The sequence below is a fragment of the Cryptotermes secundus genome, unplaced genomic scaffold (assembly GCF_002891405.2).
Source record: "Cryptotermes secundus unplaced genomic scaffold, Csec_1.0 scaffold474, whole genome shotgun sequence".
Classification (NCBI taxonomy): Eukaryota; Metazoa; Arthropoda; class Insecta; order Blattodea; family Kalotermitidae; genus Cryptotermes; species Cryptotermes secundus.
In genome coordinates, this window is record NW_019731579.1 from 198,710 (window position 1) to 210,103 (window position 11,394).

An 11,394-nucleotide genomic window follows, 5' to 3' on the forward strand; every position below is an offset into this window, starting at 1 on the left:
ATGCTGGCATTAAAATCTTCAACAGTCTACCATCAAATATTACAGCTCTTATACATAAACAGGCACAATTTAAAGCAGCGCTAAAGATATACTTAATTACACACTCCTTTTATTCTGTTGAGGAATGTATGCTTTCGAATAACCCAAAGTGTATGTAATGTATGGAGTTTATTGACACTTCACTACTTTTTGAAACTTTTACTGCTATTGTGGCTTTGTTTTCATTGGTAAATTTTTTGCAAAAGTTTGATTTATTCGTTTATATGTATTGTATGATTTTTTTACTAATTCCACATCCTATGGTCTTTCTGACTAACATAAGGATCTATGGAATGCTATATATATATGTATAACAAATCCTCAGCACAATGACAGCTCTATGTTATTACATGGATACAGACTACATCAAAGACTGAAAACAAAAAAATGATAAGCTTCAGCATTTACAGATTCTGGGAACTCTATGATGTGGTAACAAAGCACTGTTTAGTGGAGTGGTACATCACATACAACATTCAACGTACTACAGTTGCCTAGAAATTTTTTTTTTGGGGNAGGATCCTCTTCCTCTTCTGCATCTGAGACTGCCTCAGCTTTTACATTCATGGCCTGATCTGCATCATGAGGTGTTGGGTATGTCTCACCATACGGACTAACTAAGGAGTTCTCTGAATTTCTATAGCTCTGTAAAAACCATCACATCCTTCTCAGAAATGGATGCACAACACTACACATTAAACAGCATATGCTTTCCTTGCTATGGCTGTTTCTCATCACATTTCATTCATAAGAGCTGTTCTGTACAGATGTTCTTCTCTACAGCTATCATGATCACTAGAAAGTACTCGGTTCATAGCCCAGTGACCTTCCTGAGAAACTATTGGTGACTGCAGCAGTACAGAAAATATCTGCTTTCTTTGGTACCTAAAACCATCATAATGAAGAGCTCCACAACTTGTAACTTTCGTTCACCAAGCATAATTATACGATCAAGTGAAGGAGGATGAGATGGGCAGCTCATATAGCAGGCATGGGAGAGAAGAGGAATGCATATAGGATTTGCCGAGAAGGAAAGAGACCACTAGGAAGGCCTAGGCATAGGTGGGAAGATATTTAAGTGGATTTTTAAGAGATATAGGATGGGGTGGTGTGGACTGAATTCATATGGCTCAAGATAGGGACTTGTGAAGGGTTTTTGCAAACATGTCAATAAACTTCCAGGTTCTATACAATGTTGGGAAATTCTTCAGTGGCCAAGCAACTGGTGGCTTCTCAAGGACTCACTCAGCTCCATGAAGTTATTTATTGTACCTAAAAGCTAAAGTCATGGAGGATGAGATGGGCAGCTCAAATAGCAGGCATAGGGGAGAAGAGCAATGCATATAGGATTTGTTGAGATAGCCAGAAAAGGCCCACTACTGTGTTCAACATGGCTCCATATTCTGCGGCAAACAGACTCAGTACAAACCCTTCCAAATTATTTCTTTAAAATCTATTTTAATAGCAACGTTCCATTTGCACTCAGGTCTCCCAAGTTTTTCTTCTCTCTGTATGCATTTCTCACTGTTGCATGTGCACTACATGACTTACCCACATCTCTCTCCTTAAACTCATTGCTCTCCTACATAATATCCCAACCCATTAACACCCAAGTGTAAGGAGGTCCACACATGGATTATGCAAACAAACAGAAGCGGGTCACTAAATATTTAGTTTCTTTGACGAAGAGAACTGATATATGAAAATAAAACTCTTGTCTGTGCATACAAGCATGAAACACAGTACTTTCTCTCACAGCAAGAAACGTTTCTTCGGCGCCATACAGTACAATTCTTGCCACTCTTGTTGCAAGAGAGTGCAGAATCTTTTGTAACCTTCATCACATGAAAAATATCTTGTGGGATTCATTGCAATTAGCTCACAAGAGTTCTAGTAACTTAAATTCTTGGTTCTAACATGTGTTAACTAACTGCAAACAGTTCTGTGACTCCCTATGGACTCCCTATACAGTTCAATTTACATAAAATTTAATTTCACCTACATCAGAACTGCTTAAAAGGAAACAGAAGTGGTACATCACAAGCAGCATACATTCAACAAACTATAACTGTCTAGAGACACTTCAGAAATAGGCCTTCAAAGGCGAGTAAGCAGCACAGTGGAGTTGTTTGAAGTGCACAGACAGACAAAGATGAGAAAGACAACTGGAATTCCTGCCTGCCTGTAATATCTGCCTAACAGTGGACATACAGAAACATACAGCTCACCTCAGGTTCAGCCTTTACTTCCTGAACTGTTATTTGCAGAGGATCCACTTCCTCTTCTGCATCTGAGACTGCCTCAGCTTTTATATTCATGGCCTGGTTTCCATCATGACTTGCTGGGTATATCTCCCATATGGACCAACAAAAACTTTCTCTGAATTGGTACAGTTGTGTAAAGGCATCATATTTTCTATCAGTCATGGCTGTACAACACCACACATAAAACAATATATGGTCTCCTTGCTGTAGCTGTTTCTCATTACATCTAACCCACAGCAGCTGCTCTGTACAGATTTATTCTCTAAAGACTTCATAATCCTAGGAAGTGTTAAGTTCATAATGCAGGGACCTTCTTGAGAAACCTAGGGTCACTGTGGAAGTACAGACAATACATACCTGCTCTTTCTGGAACCTAGGGACTTATTACTGTGTTCACACATGCCCATCATGACTTTGCATCCTGACACAAACCCAGTCAAAAACCCCATAATTGTACCTTTAAAATCCATCTTCACAATTGTCTCATTCTCTCAGGCCTTCTGTCAAAACCTTTGTAAGCATTTTTCATTCTCACATGTGTGCTACTTGACCTACCCATATCACTCGCTTTGAATTAAACCCTCTCTTACATAATATACCAAACTGTTATAATGTGAAGAACCAAGTAAACTCCCCAGATAGATTATGAATACTAACAAAAGCTTGGCATAAATAGTTTAGTTTCTTAAGATATGAGAATTGACTCATGACAAGAAAATTCTTGTCTATGCACACAAACACAAAACACTCACCATCCATTCCGTCTCAGCGGGAAATGTTTCTTCAGCCCTCTGTAGCAGGATTCTCGGCAATCCTGCTGCAAGAGTGTGCAGAATCTTTCATAACGCTGAACCTTTATCTTATCACACGATGCTTTTGTGGGTGGAAAATGGATTTACAAGAATCCTTGTGATATAGAAGTTGTACATATATAAAACTATAGTGATATAGAAGTTATAGAGTGCCGTGCATTTCATTGTTCTCACAGCAGAGGCCGGCAGAGGTTATGAAGCTTAGTGCCTTATTACACGTTGTGTAGCCTTAACAGACTGTTGCTTAGTTTTGAAGGCAGGTAGTTCACCCACTCTGAATGAACCTCTTGCTTCCAAAACGTCGGTAAAAGCCTACTGCACGGATCTACGTCCTAGAAACCGCAAACCTACTCTACAAACTTACATCGCATAGCCGCAAAATGCATTTGTACGCCCTGCAACTTCAACCAGTTCACCATCGACCATCAGCTCTCACGACTTCCTTTATAAGTCGGTTTAGCTATGCCTAACAGGCGAGAAAGGTCATAAAACAGTAAAAATGTGCATTCTACCAGAAAAATCACCCTCAGAATGGGCGCTGCGAAGTTTGGCAGAATCCAAACTAGAACTTGAAACAGCAGAACAATATCACGAAATTTCCCAAAATATGAGGAAATCGAATGATCCTAATAATTTCCTAAAGAACAGCCACTACTCATACACTTCCACTTAGAACGTAATATCTTGCACTGAAGACGCATCAGTTTATTCCAATCGTGACGGTTGTGGTCACTCGTGGTCTCCAATGATCTTTGTGACACAGCCACAGAAATCACTGCCGACTGCGCTGAACGGGCTGATGTACATTTGGCACAGCACATGGATCTTCAATGAAACCTTTTTGTCATCTGTCGCCTAGGACGGATGGGCATTTCCTAGGCCTTTATTGTATTTAAAATTATTCTTTCCCCACAAAATAAAATCATCAGTCGCTATTCTGAGGAAAACTACAAATTCGGAACACGTTGCTTATTTACTTCAATATTGGATGTTAAGATTTGGCCGTGGGAATTTTTTGATGTAATGTCAATAGCACCAACAACGACATCTAGGCAGAAATCATTACGCTTTCTGTCCTTAAAATGTTTCAGTTTGGACCTGTATATTGAGATGGGCGAGAACTTTTAAACGGGTACTGAGGCCTAAAAAAATACCGAGGAAGCCCGAGAAGCGCAGTCGATATGGCGACACAGACAACTTCTCCTTCTTTCTACAAAGTTCATTGTCTTCTGGAATTCGCGTCGAGTAATTTGGTAAAATACACGACGTCAATTTTTTTTACTATAACCCTAGAGTTGGAGACAGCAGTTTCCTCTCAAACGTTAATGGAGGCATCAGATTTCTCCATCCAAACATCTAACAGACTATACGGCTAACATCCCTTTTTCTGCCCTGAAGGCGGTCCCGAAACGTTTCCAGATAATATTCATTTAATGCATCCTGTTGTGTTACAACATACAACTTCTTTATCAACCGTCACAACATGAGACACCCCGCTCTTCTACAACAAACATGGAAGACTGGAAATTCATCCGAAACTAAGCTAAACGAGATCAAAATCAATATTCTATCCTGAAGAAGGAGGCAAGAGGTTCCTCTGAAACACTGGCACCTATATGCCAAACAGCACGGCCTCACAATCCCAGAAGACGGCAGTCTTAATGAGAATCTCGCTGACTAGCAATTCGCAGGCTATACGAACAGGGAAAGAGTGGCATACAGAACGACTTCAATGAAAGCCATGTCGCTCATTCGTGTTCGCTAATTTAAAATAAAGACTTAGGAATGTGTGACGTAGCAAGCGGCACCGCAATAGTTCGGGAGTTCCTGATGGTGAAGTCAGGTCAGTGTCCTGGAACAGAGAGAGAATGCTCACGCGCGGGATACTAATTTCATAGCGCCCAGGACATAGGGTCATACGAAATAATTCGAAAGGAATTTCTACTTGATTAATCTGGATGACTAATTTAGAAAGAGCAATTGATTTGACTTAACACCGGGCGGACTAAGCGAAATTCGGATAGGCAGTTCCAGTTATCTGATGTAATAATGAGATTCAAAAGTTGGCACTAAACTTCGCAGACAATCGGCTGTCGCTCGGTCGGTATAGTTCGCTTGCGAGCTAAAGTCACGGAGTTAAAATATGCCTATATTACACACACCGTAGGTAAACGCTGGCCAAGTTACTGACCACACGTCTGTCCAGGATATAACGCCGTGTCTGCGTTACGTCAGAGGGCTTTCCCCCCTTTACTACCTTACCCCTTCCGCTGATCAACTTCTTGGTTCCGGAAGGCTGAGGTGCAACAAGAGTGATCTATTCTCTTATGGGAGCTTGAAGTGTTCAGTCGATTCACCCTTTTCCTGGTCTGTACGATTTTGATTGGTTGATTGCCGGAGCCCTATTTCCTCCAGGGACTTACATTGTATTCGCATTTAGTACTTAATATATATATATATTGTCATTTGATATATTTGTTATAGTGTCTTTGAGTTGGTACGACCTACCCAAAAACCAAATTTCGGTCTTCAAGAACTTTTCACGTTTCAAAGTGGTAGCCGAGCGTGGTTTGGTTTTGGGGATCTTTCGGTCGTTGTCCTAGTTTTCTGTTTTCTTGCTGTTGTTTTCATTATGACTATAGAGACAGTACTGCCTGAGTATTTGCATAGGGACTTACTGGAATGTGAGCTCGCATTCGAGGGGTTCCTATCGATGGCTTGAATGTGGCTGCACTGAGAGCGTTGTTCAGGACCTCGAGCGATGTTGAAGTGAACGCCGAGCAGTTCATCACTACGAAAGGTTGGAAGGATACGCCAACTATTCTTTCCTTTGTCAGGACAAATTTTGCAAATCACAGAGTTGGTGGAAAACACGGACAGTTCCCATGTTTTCGTTGATTTCCCTCGTTATTTACATAGACATGCCCATCTTGGTACTCGGCTTCGCCATCTGTTCCAATTTAGAAAGATAACACCCGAGTTGGAGTCGTCCGCCCTGACATTGCGTGAGCAAGTGCAGTCACTTTCGGCAGAAATCAAAGCAATATGCAGACAGAAGAGCATACGTCATCAGTACCGCCGCCCGCTGCAAGTACGATCAATTTGCACAACGCTGAAGGTAGGGCCGAATCAGCTGTTGTATGTTCTGCCGGTCCACACATGGAGCATTGGACCCCTTCACTTCTTCTTGTCGTGGCTCAGGCCAGTCAACGAAACGGTCGCTCAATCTTGGGTAATCTACCCGCCACAGGGGTGTCCACTTATCCTGGTAGTATTTTTACCTTTCCCTTCGTCTTCGCAAAATTGCCGAATCCAGTACAGCAAATGATTCAGGATCTTCCCGTCACGGACGGATTGGAGTTGTCTCAGTTGATCAAAATTTTGCGAGTTACAGTGCGGATTAAGCACATTCTTACGGGGTTTCCAGTGCCCCCTGTTCACGTCTTCCAAGTCTTCTATAGTTTCACGAAGGGGGCATTGGCCTCAAAAACGTTTGATGCAACACGGCGTGGGGATACTCTCCAAGCTCATCATGAGAGTATTCTTGAGTTGTTTATTACAGCATATGCCATGTTGACACTAATATGTTCCGATTATTTGAGAACCCAAAGGGCCAACGAGCCCATATCTGTTTATATTACCGACATTAAGAAAATCGATGCTGTTCTGCTTCAGGATGCGGACGACGCAGTGGTAGTCAGAAATATCCTCAATGGGAACCTCCCTCGGGAAAGAAGTCGGCTAGTTTTTTGTGATACACCTGCCACCTATGCCGATCTATAAAACATGTTCATATACGCACTCAATATTTTCACAAGCGACGAGAGTCAGAGCTCCCGATAGAGCAATCAACTCACTCCTATGACTCTTGCCGAGCCTTCTGTGTCTGGTAACCCCAATTCACAACCTTCCCAAAAGGTTTTTTATCGCTGTAACAAAGTTGGGAACATCCAGCGAGAGTGCAGTTTTAAGTGATCGGCATTACATAGGCAGCCGCCTTTATCCCAAGGTCGACGTAATTGACTAGAAGTTAACGCACAGTCGTCTAGTCCCCACGTGCCTTTTGCCATTCCCATGGGTGATACTCACATGTTTTCTACCTTGCAGAGTCAGAGTATACTGAGTGTTTCTGAGTAGCATTTACCCTGTCTTCAAGAGGAATTGGTTTTCGGGCCAGTGCACGCGCTCTTAGACTCAGGGGCTGTGCGTTCATTAATATCGGTTACCGTTTATGAGAAACTTAAGAAGAAATTCCCCACTATACGCACTTAAAACGTCACTGCGAGATGTGTCACTGCGTCTGCGCACATCTTTCCGGTGCACATTGGGGTTAATTGCAAGGCCAGGATTGACAGGAATACGTGGAAGTTTCCTTCCTATGTGGTCCCGGATTTGATCCAACCAGTTATTTTGGGGGCTGATTTATTGGTCAATGTTGGCTTGATGATTGATATACAGGCAGGGGTTGCCTTCTGTAAATTTGGCCCCACAAGTAGAATGACCTTACAGCGTCGATTTTCGACTCTGGAGGTTTCGCGGGGTTCACTGCTTCCCAGTCGCACCCTGAAGTTTCCTATTTGAGTAACGTAAGCGCTACTCAGTTGAAGCAGCTCATTAAGCATTTTCCAGACGTCCTAAGCTCTAAATTTGGACTAACTAATCTATTAAAGTATGACATTGAGCTACTGGACGCATCTCCGGTTAAGGTCCCGCCCTACAGTTTGACGCCAAATAAAATGGATATCTTGAGTCAAATGCTGGACGAGGGTATCATTACACCCTCTACGTCTCAGTATTCGAGTCCTATCTTCCTCGTCCCCAAAGGCGAAGATGGTTTTCGTCCGGTTGTGGACTACCGTGCCCTTAATATAACATCATAATCATGTCGATGCCATTGCCGGATATACACTCATTTTTACACTGTTTCAAAGGGGCCAAAGTTTTCACTTCGCTCGACCTAAATTCAGTATTATCATCTGATTGGTCTGACTGAGTGACCCAAGGCATTAACTGCTTTTGCCACTGACTGGAACTTATATGAGTATACTCGAGTGCCTTTTGGGCTGGCCACCGGAGCGCAGGTTTTAACACGGCTCCAGGATAAGGTTTTCTCGGACATAAAGTTTAAGTTCGTCTTCCACTATTTGGAAAACTTAGTAGTCTATAGTGATTCCTTTGAGGAACACATACTCCATTTGCATGAGGTTTTCAGTCGGTTGCGTCAGGCGGGGTTACTGTTAACCCAAATAAGATTAAATTTTCTGCTGCCCGCCTGTCGTTTCTTGGACATATAGTCTCACCTTCAGGAATCACCGTGGATCCGAGTAGAACCGAAGCAATTAAGAATTTCCCACCTCCCCGGGATGTAAAGGGAATTGTAAGATTCATCGCCATGGTGAACTTCTTCCATAAATTTTTCCCCCATATAGCCGAACCACCCTCTTTGGTGTCTCCACCTTATCGTGGTGAGGGGGTTTGAATATGACAAGGACCCTGAGAGCTATATCAGCGGTAGCGTAGATACTGGCAGGGCCTCCCTTGCTGGACAGGTCAAAGGGTAGGCATCAGACGAAGAGAGACACCAAAAACCGATGTCGGAAGCAGCGTCATCAGTTGCGACTTGAAGCACAGAGCAAATGATGCTCGAGATGGTTCAAGTTCGTATAGCAGCAGGCGTGACTAGAGTGGTTTGAATGGCTGCTGTACTGCTATGTGGAAATCAAATGGAAAAACTACAACATTATCACTTTTCATGGATAGTCTCTTTCCAAAAACAGAGATACCATGTACGCGAGATGTTTCCTCTGGAGGCAAAACAATCCGGAGGTAAACTACTCCCCCAATCGGATCTCCGGGGGGGAGTGTTTCTAGAGGAAATGTCATGCAGGCGTTACAACAAGAAAAATTGAGAAGATCAGAAGAAACATCATGGATACAAGATTGGAACACGGAATGTAAGGACCTTGAATCAAGCAGGCAATTGGAGAATTTGAAAACGGAAATGGAGAAGAATGAGATGTCTGTTCTAGGTGTAAGCGAAGTGCGATGGCAAGGACAAGGCGAAATAAGAAGTGGTGATTATACGGTGTATTATTCCGGAGGTGAACGGGCCGAAAGAGGTGTAGCAATAGTTGTTCATAAAAGTGTAGTGAGCAGTGTTGTTAAGAAGATTGCTTGTAATGACAGAATTATTGCTCTGAAGTTAAAGGCGGAACCGGTAGATATACTGATTATGCAAGTGTACATGCCAACATCGGAGTAGAAGATGGTGACGTGGAAAAAGTGTATGACAAAATTGAAGAAATTCTTGAGGAAGATGGAAGAGGAGACACAAACAGCATCATATTGGGATACTGGAATAGCACTGTTGGAGATAAGCATATCATAATATTGTTGGATCACCTGGACTAGGAAGATGGAATTACAGGTGTCAAATGCTTATGGACTTTTGTGAAAGAAATGGAATGATTCTCACCAGCACTTGGTTCATGGAGCCAAAGAGAAGAATTTACACATGGAATGCACCTGGGGATTGGAGGAGGAATCAGCTGGATTACATCTTTGTGAAACATCGATTCAGAAATTGTGTGAAGGATGTGAAGACGCTTCCTGGGGCAGATATTGACTCTGACCAAAACTTACTGGTAGCCAAGTTCCGAACCAGGTTGAAGAAAATTATAAGATTTCGAAAGCGCAGACCCAGATGGGATTTGGAGAAGTTATATGCTCAAAGACAAAGCGTGCAAAAGACCGTAGAAGAGAAAGTCGGTGCAATTGAAGGTGAAAACGGAAATGGTAAGCGCAGTGGAACAATATAAAAGAATGCATGGTAGATACTATGAGTGATTTGGTTGATAAAGTTGAGAAGATAGCAAGAAAACCATGGGTTACACAAAAGATGATGAGTAAAATGGAGGATAGAAAGAAATGGAATAATGTCAACAATGAAGAAGGCAGGAGGAAACACAGGAGACTGAAGAATGAATTGAAAAGAGCCACGAACAGGGCCAAAAAGGAATATCTTGTGAAGATATGTAATGAGATTATGGAATTTCAAAGAACAGGAAGTTATGATTTGATATACATGAGACAAAAGAGAATCATGGGATTCAAAATATTGGCATCGAAGACTCCCAGGGGAATAGAATAGTAGATCAGAGGCAAGTGTTGAAAATTTGGGAAAAGTATATTACAGAACTATATGATCGAGCTAATTATCCAGAAACCTTAGAAGTTGAACAAGAAGAAGAACTAGATAGAGGGAGGAAAGGACCATATATTTTACAAAGTGAGGTGGAAAAAACTATTAAGGAAATGAGGAAGGGAAAGGCTACAGGAGATGATGATGTACCTGGAGATGTGCTTGAGTTACTGGGAGAAGGTGGTTTCAAAACACTGACAAAATTAATGAACACCATATATGAAAGAGGAGAGTGGCCCAAGGACTTTACAGAAGTGACAATGATTGCCTTAAAGAAAAAGACAAAAGCTACAAAATGCAGCGACCATCGCACAATAAGTCTTATTGCACATACAGCAAAGATAATAGCAAAGATACTTAAAAGAAGAATTGAAAGGAAAATAGAGGATGTACTTGGAGAAGATCAGTTTGGATTTAGAAGAGGAAAAGGAACCAGGGATGCAATTGGGATGATGAGAATTATAGCGGAACGAACTTTGGAGATAGATGAAGAACTGTGTGTTTGCTTCATAGACTGGCAGAAGGCATTTGACCGGGTAAACTGGACCAAATTAATGCAGATCCTGAAAGAAACAGGTATCGATTGGCATGAAAGAAGATTGATTAGCAAATTGTACATGGATCAGAAAGTTAGAGTACGACTGGACACGGGGGAGACAGGAAGTGTGCAGATTGGAAGAGGAGTTCGACAAGGATGCTGTTTATCACCAATTCTGTTCAACTTGTACAGCGAATGCCTTACCAAGGAAGCTCTGGATGGGCTCGGTGACTTCAAAGTAGGAGGGCAAATTATTCAAACTGTGAAATATGCAGATGACCTTGTGTTAATGGCTAAGGAAGAAACTGTGCTACAGGGCATGATTGATAGACTAATTGAAATTTGTAAGTGCTATGGTATGGAAATGAATGAGGAGAATACAAAAGTAATGAAAATTTCGAGACAACCAACCCCGGTCACAATAAAGATAGACCAAAGACAACTGGAGAATGTGAAATGTTTTAAATATTTGGGTAGCTTGTTAAAAGATGATGGAAGGTGTACTTGTGAAAATAAATCCAGGATTGCCATGGCAAAAGC

The 11,394-nt window shown here is 41.9% G+C and overlaps 1 protein-coding gene across 1 annotated transcript; it reads right to left on the reverse strand.

Annotated features, from left to right (window-relative positions):
- Positions 1-486: 486 nt before the first annotated feature.
- On the reverse strand, positions 487-3,952 carry LOC111867171. The gene is made up of 3 exons (XM_033752579.1): positions 3,056-3,952; positions 2,268-2,467; positions 487-684 (listed from the first exon to the last, which is right to left on the reverse strand). The coding sequence occupies exons 1-3, from the start codon at positions 3,060-3,062 to the stop codon at positions 487-489; spliced, it is 405 nt and encodes a 134-aa protein (XP_033608470.1). The 5' UTR covers positions 3,063-3,952.
- Positions 3,953-11,394: the final 7,442 nt, after the last annotated feature.